Source organism: Aythya fuligula, chromosome 1, assembly GCF_009819795.1.
Source record: "Aythya fuligula isolate bAytFul2 chromosome 1, bAytFul2.pri, whole genome shotgun sequence".
Taxonomy (NCBI): domain Eukaryota; kingdom Metazoa; phylum Chordata; class Aves; order Anseriformes; family Anatidae; genus Aythya; species Aythya fuligula.
Window position 1 is genome coordinate 165,529,475 of NC_045559.1, and position 27,969 is coordinate 165,557,443.

At 34.5% G+C, this 27,969-nt stretch overlaps 1 protein-coding gene across 1 annotated transcript in view; it reads left to right on the forward strand.

Moving 5' to 3' along the window:
* Positions 1-27,969, forward strand: part of DACH1 (dachshund family transcription factor 1) — a 371,790-nt gene that overhangs the window by 343,379 nt on the left and 442 nt on the right. The window contains exon 12 of the mRNA XM_032208224.1: positions 26,799-27,969. This exon is cut by the window's right edge and continues 442 nt beyond it. Coding sequence (XP_032064115.1) covers positions 26,799-26,836 — 38 coding nt within the window. The 3' untranslated portion in view covers positions 26,837-27,969. The remainder of the gene's footprint in view (positions 1-26,798) is intronic.

Genomic DNA, 27,969 nt, shown 5'->3' on the forward strand with positions numbered 1-27,969 from the left:
TTGCTATAAAGGTTGAACATTTCAGCAGGGAAAGGAAATCAGGAGCTGGAAACAAAGCTGTCAGAAGCCTGGAAGGCAAAGAATTTTTTTTTTTTCTTTTTTTTTTTCTCTAGATAGATTGAACAACTGCCCAAGGAAACATCTGCTACTTAGCTAGGCTGTTTATGGAAACAAACAGCTGACTATTCTACACCCACAAAAATGTAAAAAGGTTCTGCAATGCAGCAATGACAAAACAGTGGATTTCTTTTTTGGCAATGAACTTTACAGTAAAGTTCATCCTTGATTTTCAGGCTCCTGAGCCTATTATTCCACCAGGCCACAAAAAAAAAAAAAAAAAAAAAAAAAAAAAAGTACACAAATGATTTCTATTTAATTTGTCAAGGAAAACCCACAAAAATGATTTTTTTTTTTTCTGCCTAGGATTAATCAAACATTAAGAAGGTCTGACTATATTTATGAAATACCATGTCTTGTCACACCATGTGTGGCTTTCAGCAACACAGCAATCTGTCGGAGAGAGATTATGCATTTTTCTTCTTATTTTTTTTTTCCTGTTTGTTTATTAGGTTTCTTCCTTACATTTTCCATTATTAAGATTTCTGAAGTTCAGTAAGACAACCAGTTTCATTGTGTACAGCTTCGGTTGACTGCAGTCACAAGATATGACTATGTCTGTAATGTGATTGTCTTCCTTAGTGTTATTCTAGGTATGAGTAGTGATCTGAACTACCAGGAAACTGCGAAAAAGACAACAGAATGGAGAAAAGCTGTCACAGTGACCCACTAGGAAGTGATGTCTGCTGTCTTGTTATTGATCTTTCTGTGCATGCCAGTTTGTCAAACAAATTGATTCATCAGTTAAAATGTATGCATGTGCGCTGTTCAATTTTAGAAGCTGAAAGATAGCTCTTCTTTTTTGTTTTTCTTATTCTTAAAAAAGATATTTTCAGATCTCGTGGTGTTAGAGGAGGGAAGCTGTTAGAAGTTCAGCATCTAACCCTCAGGGACATATAGTGGAGTTGCTTTGCTAAAATCTTTTTGCTGGTCCACCCTATTCTATTTTAATTTTTTGCTCAGTCTTTAAAATACTTGCTCATTAAAGATTGTTCCTATATGCAGTCATGTATACTTATAATGCTTCATTTTCCTTCTTATTAGTGCCTTAAACTTCAGCTGCTTTTTGACTGCAGAGTGTAGCACCTTGTATTACTGTCAGGGTCATGCACTTATTATTCACCTGTACAATGCTATTCACTTCAGTGAAATTATATACATAATAATAAATAACAACAGTAATCTGTGTACACCACCTTGAATTTCATTACTGTTGCAGAAGGAACATCTTTGCAAATAGTTGCTCTAATTTTCATGCATTTCAGAAAGAGTGGGGCTCTCTTTCTGTTCCCAAATGTAAATATTTTATTTTATTTTCCTTGAGAAGAATGAGTCTTGCTAGCCTGCTAGCTTTACAAGCTTACAAGTTATAAAGGCATTTGTTTTCCTGTTTTTATAATTATTATTATTATTATTATTGATCTGTTCTGGCAAACAGTCCAGTATAGTTCAGATTTTAAATCTAGATTGTACATTTACAACACCTCTTGGCAGTTTGTCTTTTATACTTGATATCTGAACACTCAATGAGGAAACATACAATAAAGATTTATTTTGCTTCGTATTTCCTTGACCATGAAGAAATACGGAGAAGAATTATCTTACAGTGCATGGAAACCAAACTGTAATAAGTACATTCTCTATCCACTTGTTTTGGAGTCCAGCACTTTGTCAGGTTTTCAACCCAAGCTAATCAATTAAAGACAACATTGATTAACTTAAACAGAAGGTGGTATTGATTGCAGGCAGTAACCTATAAATAGACAACTGTTTCATAGTGTTCATAGGTCATTGTTAGCTACACCTTTAAACTTTAAGCTACCTAATGCTGTTATTTATCACCAAAAAGGCAAAGGGAGGGCAGAGAGTTAACAAAAAAAGTTATATATATGTTGCAAAGCATTCTTTTAGAGCTCCCTCATTTAGCGCTTATACACTTAAACTTTTTCACATTTTCTTTAATATTGCTGTCTATTTCAATGTACATGTCATTTTCTATCTGTGTATGAAGCTCCTGAAAATCAAATCTGTTCATGGCTTTTCTACTGAGATAAATGATTAATCAATCAAGGGCTTTCTTCCAACATGGTACTTTAGTGCAATTTTAAAACAACTGTGTAAAATTAATGACTAAGTACAAACAGAGTGAAGTGGGAAAATTCAGCACAATGAGAATATTAAATAAAACACACTGTGACCAAAGAGATTAAGACTGCATACAGAATTGCCTTCTTTTATTTTCATTCATTTCTTACTTCCTACCTACTCCAAGTTCATATTATTCAAAGGACAGATGGATGAGTTCTTACCTAACAGACTTCTGATGTTATCTTGCTATGTGCGAAAGATGGGCATTGCAAGCTACCTTCCTATGTATTTATGTTTGCCATAACTACACAGTTCTCTTCATTTTCACCCTCAGAAGGCAGCACAAACCTGAACAGGCTGGTAAAAATAAACATTTCTAACACAGTCTCTTCATCTGAAATCACTTTTTTTTCACTTCTAAAGAAAGAATTGAAAGACATTTTTAAAATACAGAACGAAAATTTGATTAAAAAAAATCCAACATCATTTCAGTGAATTCTGTAGCCTATCATGAAACAGATAAAAACAAAGTGGATTTCTAGTTCACTCACAATGAAACTATAATCCTGTGCCTTTTAGGTTGAGAGAGCTAAATCTGATGACTGTAATCTCTGTTTATCAGTGTTTGCCTCTACACTGTGTAGAGGGCTGACCCTTTTCCTCCCCACCCCACCCCCACAATGTGTTTACTACTTTTTAGACCAGTACTGGGAAGTGGCAGTACAGCTGTAATGTATGTCATAAAGATTTTTTCTTGGATTTTTTTTTTTTTTAAATTACCATACAGATTGAAACAACAACAAAACCCACCTCTTGCTTGTGTATCACCCTCTTATAAAGGATCTTCTCCTGCTAGTAGTCACTCATATGCCAGTTTGACACTCCTATGTCAAAATAATAGCAATAATTTTCAGTTCTATGAAAAGTATCATACTTTAGAGAACTTCTAGTACAAGTTAGTAGTCAGTAAGTTACTTTATCTCTTTCACACACATAAGAGGAAATCTGTTTCACAAGGAGATCCAAGTCTTCTTCCTGAAAGTGTTTGAAGCTTTGGTCAAAATAAATGTCAAAATTCAAGATTTCAAATTCAAATCAATTTTTAAATTCAATCAGATTTAAAACATCTAGCCTGGTCAGTGGCCTTTCTGACTGTTAGCCACCACCTGCATTGAAGCAAGAAAAACAGATAATTTCTTAGCAAGCCATGTAAGGGAAGGCATCTAGTCATAGAATCATAGAATGGTTTGGGTTGGAAGATTTCAAGTTCCAACTCCCCTGAATGGGCAGGGACACCTTCCACTAGACCAGGTTGCTCAAAGCCCCATCCAACCTGGCCTTCGACACTTGCAGGGATGGGGAATCCACAGCTTTTCTGGGCAACCTCTTCCAGTGCCTCACCACCCACAGAGGAAAGAAGTTCTTCCTTATATCTAATCTAAACCTACCCTCATTTAGTTTAAAAACATTATTCCTTGTCCTCTCACTACAATCCCTGATAAAGAGTCCTTCTCCAGCTTTCTTTTAGGCTCTCTTTAGGTACTGGAAGGCCACTAGGTCTCCCTAATGACTTAACTTATGGGGAGTTAGGTCTCCCCATAGCCTTCTCTTCTCCAGGCTGAACAACTCCAAACTCCCTCAACCTGTCTTCATGGGAGAGGTGCTCTAGCCCCTTGATCATCTTTGTGGCCCTCCCTTTAATACTTCTATGTTATTCTTGTGCTGTGGACCCCAGAGCTGAGAACAGTACTCCAGGTGGGGTCTCACAAGAGAGAGAGAGGGAGAATCAGCTTCTTTGAAGTCATGCTTCTTTGGATGCATCAATCATCAGTTTTCCACCTCATTTCTTCTTGTCTGAAACTCTGAAAAGAGGTTTCAGAGAGAAGATAAGATACAGTTATCTTAACATTTAATCTTAGAAATCTTAAAAAAATATATTATTCAGGCAGATTTGAGATTCTTCAGGGCATGTGAGACATCCACTTGTGGTTAATCAGGTGTATGAAAAATCCAGGACTTTCTGGAGCAGCAACTGGAAGACACACAAAATATAGAAAGTTGAATGAAGTTGTTGAATCAAGTCCTTTTGTCTCATTTAGAACAACTAAAAACATATTACATTCAGGATAACAATTAATGCAAGTTTCTGACTTATTACATATTATGAATAAAAAGTTATTTATTATTACATTTTTTTTTCCAAATGGAAGGGTTACACTACTCTTCCTCAAACATTTTCACTGGAAACATACAAATATTCATGGAATAATTTCTGTATATCTTGCTTTCCTATCTATGGACTAGTTTGTGTTTTAAATAGTGTTTCGCTGAGTTATGAAAATGCGAGATGTGGAAAAAATATTTTTGTTGTTTTTTAATAAAAGAAGCTCAAACACACTGACTATTAAAAAGATCTTCTAATACTTTTTCTTACAGTTTTTAACATATATGACTAATTTAAGCTCAGATAGGCTTTAGCCAAGAGGAGAATTGGGTCTGAATAAGTCAGCACAGAACTTTGTTAATATGACATAGAATATTTTTTATATTTTCTCAGTTCTTTGAAAACATCTTTATATATCTGAATAACCTTCAAAACTGAAATATTTTCACAGCTGCTTTCTTTTTTCCATTTGCAAAAAATAAAAAAAAAACATAATTTCACTGTGAAGGTTTCATGAGTAATATGAAGAATTAACTAAAAAAGTAAAGGTGAACTTTTTCAGAGATTCAAGAGAATTCATTTATTAAGAGTGTATGATTCTTTTCAACTGGTAGAATAAGTATAAGTATTGAAACAAAATAAAATAGTGAATAAATATGAAAGAAAACATATTTGTGAATAAAGGTTCTTAGAATGTGGACATATTCATGAGAAAACACTAATTTCATAAATTTACTAGAGTTAACTAGTTCAAAAATAGTCTTTAATATTATATATTCACAGAATCACAGAATCACAGAATCAAAGAATTGAAGGGGTTGGAAGGGGCCTCAAAAGATCATCAGGTCCAACCCCCCTGCCAAAACAGATTCCTTAGAGCAGGCTGCCCAGGTAGGCGTCTAGATGGGCATTAAATATCTCCAGAGAAGAAGACTCCACAACCTCCCTGAGCAGCCTGTTGCAGTGCTCTGTCACACTCACCGCGAAGTTCTTTCACATGTTGGTGCAGAACTTCCTGTGCTCTGCCTTGTGACCATTACTCCTTGTCCTGTCCCCACAAGCCACTGAAAAGAGGTTGGCCAAATCCCTCTGTCTCTCACACCTCAGATATTTATATACATTGATGAGATCCCCTCTCAGTCTTCTCTTCTCCAGGCTGAACAGACCCAGGTCTCTCAGCCTTTCCTCATAAGGAAGATGCTCCAGGCCCCATCTTTGTGGCCCTCCGCTGGACTCTTTCCAGGAGATCCCTGTCTTTTTTGTACCAGGGAGCCCAAAACTGGACACAGTACTCCAGGTGAGGGCTGACCAGGGCAGAGTAGAGGGGGAGGATCACCTCCCTTGACCTGCTGGCCACACTCCTTTTAATGCACACCAGGATCCCATTAGCCCTCTTGGCCACAAGGGCACGCTGCTGGCTCATGGTCAACCTGTCGTCCATCAGGACTCCCGGGTCCTTCTCAGAGCTCCTCTCCAGCAGGTTGTCCCCCAGCCTGTACTGATACTTCGGGTTTTTCCTTCCCAGGTGCAGGACTCTACACTTGCTCCTATTAAACCTCATTTGGTTTCTTCCTACCCATCTTTCCAGCCTGTCCAGGTCTCGCTGAATGGCAGCACAGCCTTCTGTCATGTCAGCTACTCCTCCCAGCTTTGTGTCATTGGCGTACTTGCTGAGGGCAGACACTATTCCCTCATAAAGGTCATTGATGAAGATGTTGAACAAGACCAGACCCAGCACCGACCCCTGGGGAACTCCGCTAGTCACAGGTCTCCAGCCAGACTCTGCTCCTCTGATCACCACCCTCTGAGCTCGGCCAGTCAGCCAGTTCTCAACCCACCTTACTGTCAACCTGTCTATCCCACACTTTCTCATCTTTGCTATCAGGATGTCATGGGAGACAGTATCAAAAGCCTTGCTAAAGTCAAAGTAGATGACATACACTGCTCTCCCCTTATCTACCCAGCTGTTGATGCCATCATAGAAGGCAACGAGGTTGGCATTACTTCCCCTTGGTGAATCCATGCTGACTACTCCTCATAACCTTCTTCTCTTCCAATTGCTTGGAGATGGCATCCAGAACAAGCTGTTCCAACACCTTTCCAGGGACAGAGGTGAGACTGACTGGCCTGTAGTTTCCTGGATCCTCTTTCTCAACTTTCTTGAAGACCGGAGTGACATTGGCTATCCTCCAGTCTTCAGGCACCTCTCCTGTTCTCCTGGACCTTTCAAAGATGATAGCAGTTTGGTGATCACCTCTGCCAACTCCCTTAGCACACGTGGATGCATCCCATCGGGACCCATGGATTTGTGTGCATTGAGCCCCCTCAGATGCTCCCGAACCACTCCCTTGTCAGCAAGGGGGGAGATCTTCACTTTCCAGACTCTTTCTCCTCCCTCCAGGGTCGAGGAGTCCTGGGGGGGAGTCCTTGAAACAAAGACAGAAACAAAGAAAGCATTCAGTATCTCTGAATCTCTATTTTCAGAGGATAATTCATCTACTATAATGTTTCTGCATGAACACATGTTTTAGTCAACATAGTTCCTTTTTTTCCAATGATAATTCCAGTTTGCAGCCTTACGGTCTGTCTCAGATAAATTGTTTTGAGCTATGTCAGGTGTAACTTGGAAGACAACACAAATGTTACCATTGTAATGTCTGAACAACTTTGCAATCTTTAATGGATTTAATCTTCACATCAGAAAATACTGCTGTGATGAAGAATAAAGCAACTACGTTTATAGAGGGGCTAAGGATCTTGATCACAGGTATGTCAGAAATCTGTAGGAGATCGGGGACTGAACTTAACCTTGCAAGACCTTAAGTTTTTATTCTGCCCTTCATATTTTAGCCTTCCCTTTTACCTGTTTCTTCATGCTCTCTCAATATATAGATATATGCAAAAGTAGGTGGAATTTTCCCAGTTGAATATTGGTGGTAATATTTATGTTCCAAGATTTCATGGTAGCAAAATACATGTAACACATCATCTGTGCTTGTTCTATGCTTTCTCACACTGATGGCTGAACTCTGAATATCAGAGTAATGACACAGTGCATGTGGTATAAGTCTTTTCAGGTCATTGTTAGACATAGATTTGAAATCCGACAACATATGTTGCCTAGCATTATTTGATTATTGTTCCATTTGTTATAATTACCTCTTACATGTCAAGTTGGGCCTATGTGTTCAGCTGTTATAAAAAGATCTGATATAAACTCTAGTTCCTCTTACTTCTAGGTATATACATATAACAAGTTCAGTTAAATATCTTTGTTAATGTCATTTAAAAGATGTGAAACTAGAGTAAATTAATGGGGAATTATTTAATTTGTATAAGATCTGCCAGGTTCCTAACCCCAGAACTCAACTGAATTTCTTTCTTCAGCTTTCTGGTGTACAGACAGGCTCAATACCTGCTACACTCTTTTACTCACAGAAGTGAAGATAAAACAGTATTAGCTTTCTGTATGTCAGGAGCTAAAGACTAAGCATGCATGCATCAGTACATGCTTTCCTTTCAAAGTGGTCAAATCACACACAGATGTAACATTAAGTTTAGACATCAAATACAAGGTTCTCCTTAAGTATACTATGCCAACAAGAAGAATCAAAGGATCATTTATACAGAAGAGTATTCACAACATATTCAACTATATAGTATTCAACAACAGCAAAACAATCCTGTAAGGATGCTTATTTGTAAGCATCACTCAAATTTGAAGGATTTTGATAAGGAGTAATGCACAAGGTGAAGGGTAAGGCAAAACCATTTAAATACTGTGTTTCTAGTTGTTAAAAAGGAAGAGCCAGTGAAGGAATTAAGAACAAGTGACAATTCAAAAGAGTGGACTAGGAAAATATTTTTGCAATATGGTTTTGTTTATATCACTCTGACAGAAAATAAACTTTAGAAGGCAAGATATGAGGAGAAACAGAATGTGAATTCATAGCTAGTGAGGATAGGAGATGAGAGGCAGAGGCTTTTATGAAAATAAATGTAAATGCTATGTTGAAATTAAGAATCAAAAATGACAAACAGGCAAGGTACTTTGATTTTGAACTTCAACTGACAGACAGGATGAAAGGAGTGGTTCATGGTGGCTAAGAGTCATACTAGGAAGAAAAGGAAAATTCTGAGGGATTGCAGGGTTACCAGCTCTGTTTTTCCAACCATAGAAATATTTACACAGAAAATCAGAAAAGCAGGCAGAGATTTTAGGAGAAAAGGGAATAGGTCTGGAATACAAAGGAAGAGCTATGTTAATTTCCAACATGGATATGATAGCTGAGTTTGTGAATTAGATTACTCAGATATGAACCACACAGAGGGAGACACTGGGAGGAAGAGCTCAGCCCAGAGAATCTAAAATAGAAAGTTGAAGCAGACACCAAAAAGATCACACTGAAAGAGATTAGTCATGTGGATGGAGAATAAGATTGGAGAACAAAGGAAGAATGGTGTCTGAACACCAAAAACTTTGTATTAAAGTCTAGCCTAGAAAAGTCTAAGAGGTGGGGTATGGAGTTGTAAGATATGGATAGCTATAAGACTTGGACAGAAAGAAGTCATTCAAGACAGCCACATTTATCAAAAGTTTGCAAACAAGCTCACTGCCAACAGAATTTAAGGTGAAGGAAGACACCCCTGTATTTTGGAAATATTCTAGTCATTCAATCTTGTGTTAAAATGGCACATGCCTACAAAATTAGCAACAAGGTAGTACTATATCCATATTGTTAAAGAATAAAAAACTATTCAAAGAATAACAAAGTTTCCAGGGTTTTAATTTCAAGTTAAAGTCCTTCAATGCATTTCCCTGAGGTTAAGATGGTGTTTATAGCATTTATACACTGTGAGCTATAGAAATTTTCTTGGACATTTTTGCTTAACCTCTGTGATAATTGTGCTTTAGAATTTTCTTAATGGCATTATAGGCAGTAATCCTATATAAAAAAAAGGGGGGGGAGGGGGAGAGGGGAGAAAGAGGGGAGAGGAAATAAGCATGACCACAAAAGTTTTCTCCCCCCCTTGTTATATTTAAACAAAAAAATGTCAATTTCAGTCAGATGCCAGATGCTGCAGATTTGGTACCTAACTGAAAGAATAAATAAATTAAATCACCGCAGTTTAATATCTGACTCCAGACAAAAAGTACATACACAGAAAAAACTATCACAGAGAGGTGCCTTCAGTTAGAACTTGGTAGAAAGCTGGGAGGCATATCACTTGAGAGGTGCGGTTGGGGTGGGAGTTTAATATTTTGCGGGTGTCATAAAATGGCACCCTTACTTCTGCATCAAACTATAAAATATAGTAAGTGTTCTTAGCAGTCTTCTAACAGTCTGTTTTTGTGAAGAGTACCACCTAGTGATTTTCATTGCTCGTAGAAACAGAAAATTTAGCAACAGAAAATTTACTTCTATATACTTTGTTAAATGCAAGCATATTTATTCACTTAATGGAAAAAGAAAACTTTATTATATTTGGAGATAATGTCATAAACTCTTGATAGAGCGATCTTTTGCTGTAGTAGCTTTAACTACAGTATAAGTAGTTATGTGTTCAAATTATGTGTTCAATATTGTATATCATAAAATATAGTTTAAATGAACAATATTGAAATCAAAGTTTCAATTTAACACCTAGAGTGTGTTGTCCTCAAAAGCCTAGCCCGTTATATTTATAGCTTCATATTTTTTTCATGAGGAAAAGAGTTAAGAAACTTAGGGATTTCTTATGCTCTATAGAAGCTCAGTAGGTTTTAGAAAACAGAATTAGGTACACAATTTTCTCTTCTTTAAGCCTACAATAAAATAAACAAATAAATAAATGCCACTACCATACAAACTACAAAGGTGAAAAAATGCTGTATCTTGCATTTTTCTACCTCCTGTGGCTAGGGACAGAATGCAGACATGCCACAATAATGTTTTTTATTTCTACAGTTCAAACCATATTAATGAGAACATCATTTTGGAGAACTAATTATTTCTATTTGTCTTGTGTCACACTTTCTAATTCCCCTATATTAGCACAGCCAAAGCAAATTAATTGCTTTTCCAGCAGTTGAACCTTGTCCAAGAATGAGCTCACATTCCCTTCCAGTTTTGCAGTTTCTAGGAGTGCGTTGTGTCAAAAATTTCTCTTGATACTAAACACAGCCCAGAGAATATCTTTACAGATTTTTGTTGCTGCGCATTTGATGAAATTTATAAGTTTAAGTGACCCACTAGGAAAGATAAAGTTCTTAGCTGCAAGATTATACATCAAAACAGTTAAAGTGAAATTAAAATTAAATGAATGAATCTCACTGAAGCAAAAAAAGCAGTAATTAATGGTTCCCTTAATTGTCTTCATAAAATATTTGCATGGGTCTAATTTGCATAATTTGCATGTATTAATTAATCTTTCAAAGGAATTTTGTGCTGAGAGAAGCCAAAAAATCTCTTTGTTTTATTTAACATCTAATGAAATATTTATCTTCGTTAATGAACTTCTCATCTTCATTATAATAAAAATTGCACAAGTTTGTATGTTTTAAATGTTTTTATAATTGAAGTATACAAAAAAAACTCTTCAGACCTACAGTATCTGAAAAGCAAACACATTATTGTGCGTTCTGTGTCATTTTGACTCCAGCAACATTTTAAATTTGAGAGCTCCTGTTCAGTATACACTAAGTTTTCAAAGGGCTTTACATGCCTCCAATTCCCTGTTATTTATTTATTTATTTTTTAGCTCATTTTTATGTTTGTTATTATTTTACTACTGTGGATGAGAAGGTAAACTTTTTGGTATTTTCATCATTGTTACCCTGTGATAGATAACAACTTTTATATCACCTATTTCAGGTAAAAAAAGAGACAGTGTTTAAAATACTGATGGAGTTTGTACATGACGTGGTTAGTTTGTATTCTGCTGGACTGACAATTGAGGAAAAACAGTTTGTGAGTTACTGTCTGACTTTTAATGACTGAGTGTGGAATAAGACTGATGACAGTAACGGTTACAAAAAACAGTAGTTGCAGGGGACCTAGTTAAATGACAGATTGCAACTATCAGCAACTCTAAGACATTATAGCTAGCCATTCAGAAAGAGAATATGAAGTGGGAAAAAAAATGAAGTTTTATGCAAAATTTGAATATAGAAGTGTAAGGAGATGAAAAGAAATAAAGCACATTGCAGAAACCTATTTCTGTTAAAAAGAAAAAATCTAAGAGAACAATGATTAGTTTTTAGGGACAAAGGTGAAGGCTATTACTTAAAAAGGAGACCACCTAGCATCCCAAGGTAATGTGTCAGCTACTTAATATTGTTGGAAATAGTGACTGTGGAGAAAGAATACAGTGTGGTTAAAATAGAATAGCTTCTATACAAATTTTAACATTGCATGTAATATGATTTGAGAAATTGAGTGTTTTCTTTTTTTGTTTTCTTTTCTTTTCTTTTTCTTTCTTTTTTTTTTTTTTTTTTTTCAAGGATAAGTACAATATTATTGGAATATTAAAAGTATACTTGAAATAAAGAAATGTTTGGGGATTTAGAATACAAAGAAAATATATTTGTTCAATGAAACAGTACAATGGGATTTGTATTCATTTTCAATATGCCAGCATATGCTTAAATTCTTGAACAGAGGATTCAAACACATTAATGTGTTTGAATTCATTTTAGACATGCAATACTGTGGAAAGCCAGCCATGCAGAGATAGAAAAGTAGGAGCAGTTTAAGAGTGCTTTTAGGATACAGCACTAAGTATAGAAGTATAAAAGAAATAAAGAAACAAGATGTTTAAGTTATTGAGACTATATACAGAGTCATATATTTGCTACATTATCCTATATTTTTTCAACTGATAAAATATAGTGGAACTTTGCTAATAGATACTATAATGGTAGTATAGATATTGCTATGTATGATAAAGATGTGGAATTAGTGGAATAGCTGCTGAGGCAATGTGATTATCTATAAAATACCCAAACAATATTGGTGGAAGTGATATATTTTGCTTCACACATTTGTGAGGTAGATATCTTCATCTGAACTAGCTGGCTGGATTCCTATAACTCAGTAGAGAGTAGTAGACGTCTGTCTTTGAAGAAAATGAATCATGCCTTCCAAGTCTCTTTATTTACAAAGGGTATCTAAAAAGGTATTTCAAATGCAGCTTTCTACATTGTAGATGTTGGAAATTTTTGCAATGAACCTTATTGGTTGTGTATTCTCATTTTTACTTGCCTCAGAATGTCACCATTGCTTGTGACAGGAAACAGAGTATAAGCAGCTGAATTTCAGTCAGTTTTTGTAACTACCGATGTTGGAAGTGAGCAGTTGTGCATCATTTCTGGAAACATAGCAATGTGTAACAATTTCTTGTCTACTTGATGTAGTAATGTTTCTATACTTATCTGTGCAGTTCTGAAAGTTGTATAAAGCATGACAAAAAAAGCATGTAGAAAAGATGACTTGAATTCTGCATTAATCCCAAAGCTTTTCAACATTTATTTCAAATGGATGCAATCATGTGAGGCATGTGAATGCATTAAGCAAGATTCAAAAGAAATATTCCAAAACCTCTGAAATAAGAGCAAAAGTGGATATAAATTGAGATGTAGAAAAAGAGGTGGAGGACAATCTCATAAAATTCTAGATAGGAAAATGGTATCATATTACTAATACAGTTTCATCGTATTAATGTAACTGTATTACAATGTCATAAATAATTTGTAATGGACAACTGGTAAATGTTTCTCCATTAAAATGTAACATTGCTTGTAAACAAGACATGGGCTGGAATTAATGTGATGAAGTGTAGAAGTCTACAATGTAGACATCTGCATCTGTGCTTGTCACCCCACACCCTCTATGGAGGGAATGGAGAGAAATATCTACTGTACAGTTAATCACTTCATAAAATAGGTGTTTATATTTATCTTTTGTCTATGGAAGGAACATAAGTAGAGTACCCTTCTGTAGACATCCACAAAAAAATGTAGCAAGTTGAGTCAAATTCCAGAAATAAAGAATTCATTTTTTAGAGGTGAGAAAGTAGCTTATGTGTTGCTGGTTGGTTTAGCTTCTGTTTATTGATTTTATTTTATTTTTCTATGCTATAAGTTAGTTCTGCAGTTGAAGTAGGCCAAGATAATCTAATCAGAAAGGATAAACATAGAATGTGTCAGCCATGATAAGTACATGCTAAGGAGTCACTTTCTGCTTATGTCACATTTTGCAGCAAGAAAGAGTTAAGTAATATAATTTTCAGAATTAAAATAATATCATTCGTTTGTATTGCTTGTATGTTTTGAGTCTGATGTCTTGCTGTTGACTGATATAGTAGAGGAACAGCTCATTTTTTTCATGCTTCAGTGAAATTTCAACCAATGCCTCAATCCAGAACCAATGAGATCTTTATACAATTTTTATCTACTGATTTCTTGATGGCGAAACCAATGCTTTGGTATCTCACAAGGGTGTTGTGAAACTTTTTGTAATGCTTGTAAAGTATTCTAGATTCTTGGATGAAAGGCATAATAGAAGTTCAGTTATGTTATTAACTTTTTCTTTTATATTGTCGTTGATGACTGATCTTGTTCCCAGGGATTAAAAAAGTGGTGAAGAGAGCAATACGTGAAACAGCATTTTACAACCAATAAAATAATTATAATTACTTTCAAATCTAGTACAGGGCAATATAGGAAAACTATATTGTCGTGTCTCATAAGGAAAGACTTGATAGTCACAATTTTGTATAAAGACAGACTGCCTTGATTTTCATATGAGAAAAATTTAATAGACTCATTTACCTTCATTATTCTATATTAGATCAGAAGTAGTGTATTAGTAAGTGGCAATGTTTTAGTGTAATAAGTGGTAGTTTCACTTTTATAATCCTAAACTAACCATATGGTCCAAAGTCATAGAATCACGGTATCATTTGGGTTGGAAACGACTTCTAAGGTCATCCGGTCCAAACTTTGAAGCTCCCTACCTCTCACCCTTCCCATTCCCCCCCACTCCCCCAACCCCACTTCCCTGGCATAGGACCCCAAAGTCCTGCTATTAAGAATGAGAATTCAACATTCATGTAATATGGGCAAACTTAGACAAAAGAGCAGGTAGACTTAAAATGTAAATAAAAATGTATGGTGATGATGTATGAGGTAGAAAACCCTTTGTACTGTATTAAGAGTTAGAGAAGCAACCACCTTCCTAAAATATCTCTCTGGTTCAGTTACTGTATTACTTTTGCATGTGTTTAAAAAGTGTGTGTGGGGGGTGGGGGGGGGGGAGGGAAAAGGAAGGAAAAGAAGAGGGGGGAGAGGGACAGAGGGGAGGAAGGGGAGGGGGAGGGGAAGAGGAAGGAAGCGGGGAGAGATAGAGGGGAAGGGGTAGGGGAAGACAAGATGAGAAGAGATGAGAGAAGAGGGGAAAGAAAGGGAAGGGAAGGGAAGGGAAGGGAAGGGAAGGGAAGGGAAGGGAAGGGAAGGGAAGGGAAGGGAAGGGAAGGGAAGGGAAGGGAAGGGAAGGGAAGGGAAGGGAAGGGAAGGGAAGGGAAGGGAAGGGAAGGGAAGGGAAGGGAAGGAGAAGGGGAAGAGGAAAAAAATCCTTGCCTATAGAAACTCTAAATTTATACTAGGTAAGGATCTGACAATGTACTTTTATAGTGGCCAAAGATCTTAATTTTCGTAATTTCTCTTTGCCAGTGGGATGAAAAGAAACAACAAAAACAAAATACATACAAAAAAAAAAGTCCTTCAGAAATAGGAAATATTCATAGCATTATATTTTAAGATAAATTATTAATAAGTCTGTAATGTTCATATAAATGCCTAACTGGAAAATGACAAAACAATGATTTTTTTTTTAATCCTTAAAAAATATTTTCCATCAGTGATTGTATTTATATTAATATAATAAAGAATGATAATATCAAACAATTTAGGCTTTATAAAATTCAAGCATTCAGCTTTCCAATGGATTTGGTATGGAACATAACCCATCTTTATTAGTATCTCAAGTTATATATATCTCAAATACTCTTCCAGTGAACTGCCAGCTGGCTTGTAAAGAGGAAAAAATATTCTACAGGGTAGAACACTAGCTTTAAAAAAGAAATCTCTAGCATTTCAACCCTTCTGAGGAAGTATTTTGGTCATTGTAAAGTTCCATAACACCTGAAGGACATCCTGGGAGACAGCAACATATGTAATGATAATGTGATGTCATTTTGTTTTTCCTGGTTGAGAAACAGAAAATGTGTATAAGTAATGTTAAAATGAAAAAAAAAAAATCCTATTATATTCTTGTCAGCCTTATTTATTTATTTTTAAGTGATGTAGTCTCTAATAGCTTAGGAATAGCTGCAATAACATAATAGTGTGTTTTGTCATGGATGCTAGAAAGGATGGAAAACAAAATGTTATAGCTAGCCTTAGAAACAAACTGTTACGAAGTCAGGACAAAGAAATTTACAGTGCTGGTTTATGGGCATGAAATTAGAATAAAGATTGTTAAAAATATATAATACTATGTTATATAACTCAAATTTTGACTTGTTTATTTAGTCTGTTTGTTGATTCTGCAAATTTTGCCTATAACAAACTGTCCATGCAACTCTTGCATTAAACAATATGTATTTTTCATGATATCGTTTCACACTGCAATATGCTGGCTACAAGTCCTTTCAAGTAATCAAGTTATATTGAATACAAACATAAAATAAAAAAGCAGCAATAATTTACTCTCATTTTTAGCTTTATACTCTGACTCAAAGATATATACTCTCAGGTATTGAAGAGAGTACAGTATGTTGGCACACTGATGAATTGAAAATAAAAATATTGTGGTTGGATCAGACTCCTTGGCTTCATGGGAAATAGCGGAAGCATCATAAAAGTGGTATAACTGACTAGAGGATCAATTCCATTTTCATCCTTATCATCAAATTTGTTATGACAGTCACAGTGTCTATCACAGCAGTAACTATGCCATCATAAGCAATCTGGTTCCCAGTGCTAAAATATTGAAATGCTAAAACACTAATAAAACTTGCAAAAATCAGTTCTCTTCCAGTTCCAAATGGGTAATAGTTCCAAAGTTTGATCTTAAATTCAGTGCACAAAAGCATTCTAATTTTAGGAATTAAAAGTAAGGTTTCCCTGTAGGTTTTCCATGTTACAGCAAAACCTATGATTCTTGGATTTTCCAGCTAAAATTAAATGTACTACGAAGTCTATTTTAGAGGACCAGAATTTCAGTATATATGTTCAGGATATTCTCAGTTCTTAACTCACTTCTAAAATGGTGTAAGATTAGGGATTGGACTAAGTGGGTTTTAAAATTTGCAGTTGAAGGCAATCATCTCACAAATATTATCTTAAAGACCATTTTAATACCTCTCATCTTGGAAGGTTATGTCAGAATCAAGTTCTTGTAATAGAAAATAGACATGTTTTGAGTCTCTCTCTACTATTTAATGGATTTACAAAGAATTATCTTTTTTTGTTTGTTTGTTTGTTTGTTTGTTTTTCCTTCCTATGATAAGCATGTAAATGAGTTTTATTTGCATGTTATGGATTTTCTTCCTTGCATCAAACTGGAAGCCTGTTCTGAAATTATTCTTGTTTGAATTCATCCTGAGCATGTGTAATCAGCACACTAAACTACTGTTCCAGGAAAGGTACAGCAAAATGCCTTGTACAGCACCATTAATTGGTGCTATTGCTAGTGAAAATAGATAGTATAAGTGCAAAACTAAGAAGAAAAAAAAAAAGAGAAAGAAAAAAATAAATTAGCAACCATGACATAACATTTTCATCTCCCCTGTTTTGACAAAATCATGTTTCCAAGCAAGAAAACTTTACACTGCAGATATTTTACACAGGTCAGTTCTACTGACTCCAAGGTAGTCACTCGATTCCAGAGTCATTGGTTAAGATGGCTCTGGCATTTAATATAGCCGGTCTCTCTTCTCTTTCTGCATGGGATATGGTTTAGTGTCCAGGACACAGTGTGGCATAGATTCATAGATTTTATTTATTTATTTATTTATTTTTTTGCCCTGACTAATCTATTGGCAAAGAGTTGTGCCAAATTCAAACCACCTGGCCTCCTTAAGGCTAATTGATTTTTTTTTTTTTTCCTGTAAGGGAAGAATAGTAATTTTGAGGTACCTATTCAGAATTACGCTACCACTGAGAGGGAGTAGGAAAGGTTGTCTTGTCACCACTGTTCTTAAATACATATGTGAAGATATGTCCAAGACAGAAGATTACAGTCAGTTAGGGGAACGAGTGTGAATTATGAATTGAAAAAAGTTTGTCTGAGCTAGCATTAGTACTTGTTGGAGAAACAGAGTTCTTTTATAGTTTAAAATGCTAGTATTTTCCTTTCCTTACAGGAGTAAACGCATTTGGCTTAAGTGTTGCTTGATAGCTGACTACTAGGTTACACACCATATACATCTTTCAGCTTGAAGCCTTCATCATACCTGAAGGTTTTTTTTTGTTTTGTTTTGTTTTTTTGTTTTTTTTTTTTTTTCAGTTTTGAAGCTGTGTTGCTCATGCTACGCCCCAGGATCATCATTAGGATCAATTCATATTTCTATTTAATAGTAAGGATTATGTGTGAGTTCAGTTCACTGCTCATTTCTGTTCTAGAGCTGACTGCTTGGTTTCATTGTCTGCCATAAACTTGCTTTCATACGAAATACCTATAAGCAGCAAGCTTATGTTGCATATCTTTTGACATCCCACAGATCCTTAATAGATTTTCCATAGGCTTGCCACTGTACAATCTATATATTTTACAGCTTCTTTCCTTCCTGGTCTACATGTGACTATTTCTTCATGGTTTACTTTGGGCCTTTATTCTGTTTTAGCACACAGATGAGAACATGGGTGTTTGGGTATTAAAGAAAAATGTAGTGTGAATGTGATATTGATATTAGAATAAGATTCCACATATAATGTAATTGATATATGTAGGGTAATGTAAGTAGTAAAACTAAAAGATCTCTTTAAATGGCTCTATTTTCCATTGAAATGTGGAATAACTTTTGCAGTATTTGAAATCACACCTCAGAAACTGGAATTAAATACAAGCTGGATCATACTGTTGTATTAATTATGGGTTTTAATTCTAATCTGAAAACGGCAAAACGTTAGTCTATCTTTTAATTATTAAGGTATTACATCAAATGAAATTTACTCGTTTATAAAAGTAGCTTGTAGGGAATAGTAATATACATTTCTGATTCTGTGAATCAGAAAAGACACACTGCATATGAGTATTAGGTAAGATGTTAGGTACACTATTAAATAAGCCTTTTCTTGTGTTTCATTAAGTAGTCTGGGGTAAAGCTCTAGAAAAGATAATACTGTCTTGCCTTCATTAGGTTTGAGAAGAAAAGTGGAAAGAAGAGAAATCAGACTTAAAAAAAATTCAAAATTTCAGTTTCCATCAAGATTTTAGAAGGAAAAAAAATAATATATCAGTCATAAACTACATTCCAGTATTTAGATCTCAACTCTTTCTCAATTTTATGCTATCAGATTCAAGTTTTCTTGTTAATTGGCTTGCTAAAAAAATATATGTGAAGAAAGATTTTTATCTTTTGGAAAATATGATAGCAGGTAAACAGCATTGAACACAGTGAGCTCACACTATGATCATATTTAGTTATGACTACGTCCTTTAATAACTTTTCCATATGATTATTCCATTGAAGGTGTTTTTTTTTTTATTTTTTTTTTTCTTTTTTTTTTTTTTTCACCAAAAGAAATGACCACAATGCAATGCCACACACACACACAAAAACAAACAACTGAACAACCAAGAACCCCCAAAATAGAAGTGACCACAATACTTAGGTTCTATTGTTTTTTTCTAGATGTACTTTTGTTTTGTTTATATGAATAGGAAAAAAAAAAAGGTAGCTAAGTTCATAAGGTAACAATAAAAAACGGTGTGATTTTTCAAAATCTATTTCTTTCAAAGAATTTCTCACATTGCCAGTTCAGTCTTTTCAGTGCTCAAAATGGCAAGCTCTGTGTGTTCTATATGATCTTTAAATAATAGAAGATGACATATACAGGTAGTCCATCACTTTAGCAGTTTACTAGAGACCAGATTGATGACCTTTGTTTGCTCCCACAGTATTCAGTGATGTAATGAAAATATGTATTCATGATTAAAACACATGATAAAATTTCTGAAAGAAGAACCCAACAGTTCAATAGTTAAAATAGCTGAAAAAAAAAAAGTGTTTACTCTCTTTTTTATACATCCATGTTTTTATTTATTTTTTATTTATTTTAAATCTGGAAATTCAGACAGAATTAAAATATCCAAAGTATAAATTATTATTTTAAAAAGAAAAGCACGAACATCTCCATCTCCTGAATATTTGCACTGAGTATTAACACAAATATATTTGTACATGAATGTTAAATAGAGAAATGAAAGGTGTATGATTAATAACAATATGCAAATTTGAAACTAATTTATTGGTGTTATACAAAGGGCAAACTAGGATAGTGTTTGGCCAAATATGTTTACATACTTCCTATTTGCATGAGTTTATTGAACATGCAGTGTGAAAACACCCATCTTTGCATAAAGACTGGATAAGCACTTTTTTTTATTTCCAAATAACTGCTCAACTGCTCAAGTTTCAAAGCCTCAACAGTTGATCCAGCCCTCCTATACCTCTCTTGTTCTACTTGGAAAGAGGGCAGTGGATTCAACCATGTTCTGCAATATGTGATCAAACAGTAACAATATCAGGACGGTATAGATCCCTCTGTCCCTTCTTTTCATTGTTGAGTAATGAAGCTTCAGTGTTCTGATTAACCTCGGGTATTGGGAGAGGTCTTTTCCCCTTGCAACATAGTGTTTTACATTTTATAGGAAAAATTGCAGAAAGTTCTGTTCAGTGGATTTCCTGACTACATTTACAGAAGCGGGCTTTATATTCTATGTCATACTCTGCAAACTTTGAAAAGGAATCAATCTCATCATAAATGGTTTTCTCATTATTTAAAATGTATACTCCTATTTTTATCTTCCTGCTTTGGTGGGAAATACATCCTCTTTTGTCTTTATTTTAAATAAAATATATGAAAAATATACAAAAACAGATTTTATCCTTTATTAACTTCTTCCTTTAAGTTTTTCAAAGAAGGGTTACAATTTGACTTAGATACCTTCCATCTGTCACAATAATCTTGCTTTTATTTTGACTTCTCATTCCTGTCTTATCAAATATCACATGAATCATTACCATTTGTTTGCCATCCCTTTCTTTTGTTTTGTTTCTCTCCCTCCAAACGATTAAAACATCAGGTTGAATGAGAGGTTAGAAGTACACTGTGATTCACATTTGCCCCATCTTATTAAAACAAATAAACCAACCAGTTATATAATTTAAATGTGCTTGAGCTATGACTTGCAGATGCTTTTATCAGCTCTAGGCTGAAGAGGTTGTGTGCATTCAGGCATGCATGTACAACTGTTCTTTGAAAGGGACAAACCTCATTAGATTACAAGTGCCTGGAAATAACTTCTGAGAAAATAGCTGCCATTTTTGATAAAGCAACTTCCTAAAAGGAAACACAATTTGTTATGTTCTTTAGCACAGGTGAACAGCTTTTCTTTTATTTAGATAAAAGTAGCCCCCTTTTAAGTCACAATATTTTGTTTCTTTTCTTTCTTTTAATCTATTAAATTGAGGGTGGATCATGGTATGTTTCACTCTTACATTATAGCTTATAAAATGATCAGGAAGAGAGCTGTAATGATTCTTAAGTTATAAAATATGTTTCATTAACTTACAATAAATTATTTCATTTACTTACCACCCTATCTTTTCCTGTAGAGAGAGTCAGAAAGTTCATAATTACATCAGCTTGCTAGAACTGGTGTTAGCAATTTTTTGAATGGCTATAGGCTGTGGCAGTGGTGAGCATATATTTAATTTCAGTACAAAGTTTCTTTTTTCTTTAATGAGCATGTGGACTAGTTCTGGGGATTTTGTGTTGCAATGTGTGGTTTTAAAAGAGATATCTAAGTTCACATCAGCTCAGTCACCAGTGGTGGTGATAGACTTCCAACGTGTTTTTTTTTTCTGTTATTTTTTTGTTTGTTGTTAATGTAGTCCTTTGAGATTTCAGCTATAACAGTGTTGTACCTTGCTAAGAACAATAAAACAGACAGAAAACATCACCACACACAAGGAAGAGAAAGGTTAAAGGAAGACAGAAGAACAGGGAGGTGAACAGGGAAGTCAAAGATAATTTCTGAGTCAGAGCTGTTAATAGAGATCCTGTCCTTTCTTTCAGTTGTATTTTTATTAATGTGAGAGAAATCAATCTAAAATGGGGGGTTCTTCACTTTGAAAACATAAATAGCTAAGTAGGTCTACCATGTAAACATTCTTAAGACCTTTTTTGAGTGAGGATCACTTTAATCAATGGCCTGTGCATATTTGACAAAATTATGTTAATAATAATTAGGAATTCCAGTGACAAAAATTGGGTCTAGTTTGTTGTAAAGGTTCCTGGATTGTGGGCTGGCATTTACTGTTCTATGACTCACCAATTAAAATCATAAAAAATAATACCAGTAATAATCAACCAAACAAAATAAATCCCAAACTTAATCTTACTTTTCCAAAGTTTCCATTGAGATTCCTGATTTCCTTATTCATTTTTCTTCTCATACATTTTTTTTTTTAATCAAAAAATCTCTGTGGGTTTCTTTCTATTAGCCGTCCATGACATTCTGCCAAAAATTCTGTGATTTTTTTTTTTTCTATTTCCTTTTTATTCCAGAGCTCCTCACTGTAGGAAACTCCTTACCCAAGTACTGTGGAGAGTTTTCCTCAGTACTCTTTTCTGTGGTATCTTCTGACTAAATTCAGGTGTGACATCACACCTTTGATGTTGATTTGCAGATTATCATAAAGACTGCAGTATTCACTCATTATATTCATGTTTATCACTGTTATCATGTTTATTTTTAAAGCAGTTCTCAGAATACAGTCTAAAATATGATGTGTTTGGATGGCAAACATCCCTGATGTGACTTGCAGTGAATGACAGAAATACATGCATTATCTTCTAATGTATGATTTATTTTGTTTGCAACTAAAATCACAATTAACTTTTCATTGTAGAATTTTATCATTTTACAAGGATGCATATTAATGAGAATAATATTTGAGAGGCTTTATATTTTTAACTCAAGAAAATGTTAGGACCACAGATATACTATAGGCTGGCCATAGAACAGTAGTGTGAATTATCCCCGAGTTGACATCTCTGTGGAAATGTATTTTAAGGCATATGATTTATTTCAGCATTGCAAACTTTTATGCCAGATCCATTTTTTTTATTGTTGTTATTTTTTTTGTAACATTTATGACCTTTTAACTACTCATGCATGTTCATTCAAAAGCCTCAAAGTGAGTCTTAATTAAAAAGAGTTGATCTAAAAAATTCTCCCTTACTCTGGCTAGAATTTCTGTCATATCAGTCCACAGCCCAAAACAAATGAGATTTAACAGTAGTAGTGTTTTCACTTTTAGTTACAAGCATGAGCTTATGTGATCTTGTTGAACACTGCCATTTGCAATAGAACAATTAAAACAGATGACAATCTGCTAATCATGCACAATTCTATTTAGAAATTTAGCAGTATCTTCCCAATTTGTGTTTTTGCTTGAATTCCTCTGAATGAAATGATATTTTATGTATTTACATTATGTGTTTAAGTGTATAATTCTGAGGTAGTTTACTATGAATCATTGATTTTCAGCAAGCTAAAAGGACATTGACTATTTAAACATTTTTAGAGAATACTGTGTGTGTGAGAGAGTTTGCGTAGTATATGTTTATGTTTATATATATATGTTCATGTGAAAAATCCATATTTGTTTTGCCTAAAGTGTTTTTTATGCATATAAATAAATTCTGCATTTGCTAACAATAGAAAGTAATGTAACGTAGGCATATACCAAATAAAAGCAGATCTGCAGGCAGGAAGCAGAGGTGTGCTCATGATTTGGGATTTAGGATTAATAGTTATGTCATGACTTGTAGATTTTGCTTGTAATTTTAGCCCTGAAAACATGAAGGGCTATCAGTGGTAATGCTCCACTCGTATTCAGATAGGAACGCTTGCTACACCTAGAGGCAAAGTGATTTAGATGGCTTTGAAAACAACACTGAGAAGTTCCAGTAATTTAGAAGAACCTTTGGACAGTGAGAACCAAGATGGTAACAGTGAGGAAGAAGGCAATAGGGTCTGGAAAAGGAAAAGGGACAGTAATCAGATAGAGTTATAGCATTTGGCCACCACATGGTACAAAGTTATTATTCCTCTTCAAAGCTGGGAGTTACCTCTCTTTTTCCTACCATAGTTTGAAGTCATCTTATTTCTGGAAGTGCAGTGCTTTTTACACAGTGTACATTCTTCATGAATGGCTACATAAAATTCTCAGCTACAGACAGGAGCATACTAGACAAAAAGTATAAAGAAATTATTTTTGTTTCTTCTTTGCCCAAACTCATGATTATTTTGAAAGGGTGGTAGGCAGTTCTATTTTGTGACTTTTTCCATGTTGGCACAATACATGCCACCTTTTATAAAGAAAAGGATATTCATTTGATGCCTCATTTTTCCTGTGATTAATCTTGAGAAAATAAAGGAATTAATTTACAATTATTATCATATTTCAAACTCTTACTAAGTATGACTTAGTCATGGAAGTGCTTTATCTACATCATAACATGACAGCACTGATTTTAAAATTGTAATGTCAAATTCTTCCTGAATTCTGAATCCTGAATCCTGAAAAATATGCTAAGGAAATTAGTCAAACAAGTTAATAGAGAATATTTCATAAGAAGCCTAGCAATGATATTAGACCAGCTGCTGAGTCCCTATATAACATTTTAAGTCTATTATGAATACAGATGATGCCCTTTTAATAGTCTGTTGTCTGGGTAGTAGAACAGGAAGATTTATGTTTATTGTATGTATCCATCGTAAATGTTAGTAAATTGTATAAAGAATCGTCCTACTTTGTAAGAAAGATGCTTTGTAAAGCTGGTCATTTCTATTACTGTTCATTGTCTATAGATACAGAATACTGGTTCTGATAACATCTTCCATTAATAATGAAAAATCTCCTATTGACTGCCTATCTCCTACCACTGCCAGATAGGGTTCTAAAGCAGTGTAAAATATATCAGGCTGTTAAAAATTGTACTGCTGTTCTCTCCAGATTGTTGATCTTTTGTTGGCTTCTACAAGGATTCATCTTTCTACAGCTGTAATTTTAATTCAGAATGTTTCAATAAATATTTCATTTACAAATGCATGTGGAGGCCTAATATAGTAAAATAAAATACAAGTTACTGTCTGTAGGTTATCCTAATGTTTAGTTGTGGGAATTATGCATAGCACTCATTAGAAAGTCAGCATTCAAGATCGCCAAAGTGCTGGTATACACACAGAGTAATTCTTGTACAGAGGTATCCAGACAGCTTTAGTGCTGTAAATGTCTACTGTGTTTATTCAAAATGTGTAGGAGAATTATGTGTGACTATAGCCACTAGTAGCTCTGGCATGCTGCAGCACTTGCTGTAGGTTTTCTTTTAGGTGGTTTACCAGGCCTTTAGCTTCACCAAGTTCACTTTCAAAGCTTTATTCTCTCCTGAATTCCCATAAGCATTTTAGTAGCTCTCTTCATGCATCAAAGAAGAATAAAAAATTCTTTAAGGCCTTACTCAATTTTTTTTAATCCCTTTTCAGTACACAAAGACTATAAAGAGCAAAGAGAATGTAGAAATGGTTCTGAGTGGAAGCACTCCAACTGGTGGGAAGGTCATCATCCACTCCGCTAAAGTGTAAAACCAGAGGGACACTAGATAAGAATCACTGTAAAAGTGGGAGAGATTCTTTTCACACTTTTTTTTTTTTTTTTTTTTTCCTGTGCAGTTTTGATAGAAACCAGACAATACATGTAAAAACTGGAAAAGGGTATGAAGAAGGGGTGTATTTATTCAGTTAGATGTGATGTACACTTGTATAATTTCTAGTTAAACTTTTCTTTCTCTCAGCAATTAAAGGAAGCCTGTGGAAGTGAAGTAGCACATTTCAATAATAACTAACCATTTGAAAAAAATCAGTAATCTTATATAAATTCTTAGCACACAACTGTTTTCCTGTGTAATAAGATCTCATTCAAAATTTTACAAATTTTAAAAACCAATTTTGAGTAAGAGGTTAAACTAAGAAAACCAAAACAGATATAAGAATCTCTGAAATTTTATAAATATATGCTGATCTACTTCACTTGGTCCAAAAGAAGGTGTTCAAACAGACTTCAGGAGTTGTCTTACTACTTGTACATTCAGATGGATTACAGTCTGAAATATAAGTAGCATTTCATAGTTGTGCACCATGGAGTATTAATATGTTTCACAATGTGCTTTACTCACAAGACAGAAACAATTTATATTCTGCAGTACAGCAAAATAAGCATGTATCGTCTGTTTCCTCTTTAAATTTATTTATTTATTTATTTATTTTGTATTACTATGAGCATAAGATGTTTATGCTCCCAGAAAAGAAAGATTTGGTTTCTATTTATAAATTAGGTGAAAATATGTTATGTCTCTTCAAGGTTATATAGGTCAACAGTTACTAGATGGGTGAGCTTGCTCGCCATGACACATATCTCACTTAAATATATGCTCCTCACTTGGGTGGAAAAGAATAGTGAGAAAGACTTGCTTACATCTTTAACATAGTAATTGTTCAGTTAATCTCATTTATGGGAGAAGGAGGCTATACTTCGCTGATATGGATTAAATATTGTATACTGGGTTCTATATAAATAGCTACAAATGTGCACAATGGTTACATTACATGGTATATTTAACAACATAACTAAATCAGAAAGTATGAGCTATGCCTTTAGTGACGGGAGTACTAACAATTGCATGCAAGAGTATTTTTGCTCTGCAACCATGAAGGAAATAATTGCTGTTCAGCATTATTCAGTTAAGTTTGCATATCAGTAAAAACACATGCACAGGGGCTCCACCTGCGTTCCTAGTGCCCTCACACTGATATGAGTACAGCATACATTAAAGCTTTAGGAGGTGCTACAGTATTCACAACTTAAAAAGTGTGTATAATTTTTAATGGTGTTAATTTGACCACTGTCACATGAAATAACAATGATGGTGTTCAATCTTTTTATTTTTTATTTTTTAATATTAAAACACAAATTATGGTAGGTGGCAATTTAGAGAATTACACTGTTTTTGAATCCTGTGTTTTTTCTCCCTTATTTTTGATTCATTGCAGATATAATTATATAAAGGAAATGTTTGTTTTTCATATTCTAGATGGAAGACTTTATTTGAAAACTACTGTCATGTATTGAATTTTTCCTGCTGAAGATACCTGTGCTATGGTAAAGAACTTTGCAGTAAGACATTCACCCATAAGGAGTTCTGTGGAAACAAAGTGTTTTCAAGGCAACTTCCTCAACTTTATTCATCAATGTTCTTCAGTAATGTAAGAAATTCTTCAAGAGCATCCTCCTTTGGTTATCTCCTGTGGCTCAAGCTGGAGATCTAGAGAATGTTTGTAAATGTACATAAGTAGCATTCTTCTTACAGTAAAAATCTTCATCTGTGCACCGGACTATTGTACTAAAATTACACACAGGTCAGAACAAGGCTGAGTATTCCCTCTTCCAAGGAATGCAAACTCTGTCCTCATCTGATGATTCTATATTTGAGCACATCAAATGATCCTTCCAGCAGTGTCCAAGTACACTTATGGACTGTTATATCATACTGAAACCAGCATGACAGCTCAGAAATAAACTTGGAGAGGGCATAAGAGGATTCTTATTAAAAAAAAAGAAAAAAAGAAAAAAAATGAAAAAATGAAAAAAAAAGAAAAAGAAAGAAATGATACCTTCAGTTTTCAAACTATGATCATGGGTTTTCTTCTAAAGACATTTTTCCACATGCTTTCCAAGAGACCAACACATGTATGTTAGACTACATTAAGTAAAATGGAATTTTGTGTAAGTGAAAAGAAGTGCTGAATGTAAAGAAACTGTTTTACTGTTCACAAAGTCTCTTTTCCTAAAATAATAATAATAAAAAAATACAATAAAAAGAGTAATAATTTCTCATTGTAAACTGGCAGGGGTTTATGAAATAAAAGACTTTGCTTCTTATTAAACTGTTGGTCACATGTACAGTATATAACACGAATCACACAAGGAAGGTATTATGTATGCAGTAGAAAACTAGCGTTTAGGAAATGAAAATTTTAGATAATATTGTTTTGTCACCCTGTTGGTCAGAAAGACAACTTTCTAGTTTTAACGCATGCAGGCATGTAAATATTTGTCCTGGAGTCACAGTATTACTGAATGAGATCTTAAGCATCTGGTAACAAGTCAGAATTCTGTATCAGCCACTTTTATTTGTATATTGAGCCCTGGTTAGTGCCCTGATTAGTGCACTGTTAAGAATGGACTGTGGCTGAGCAGCAAGT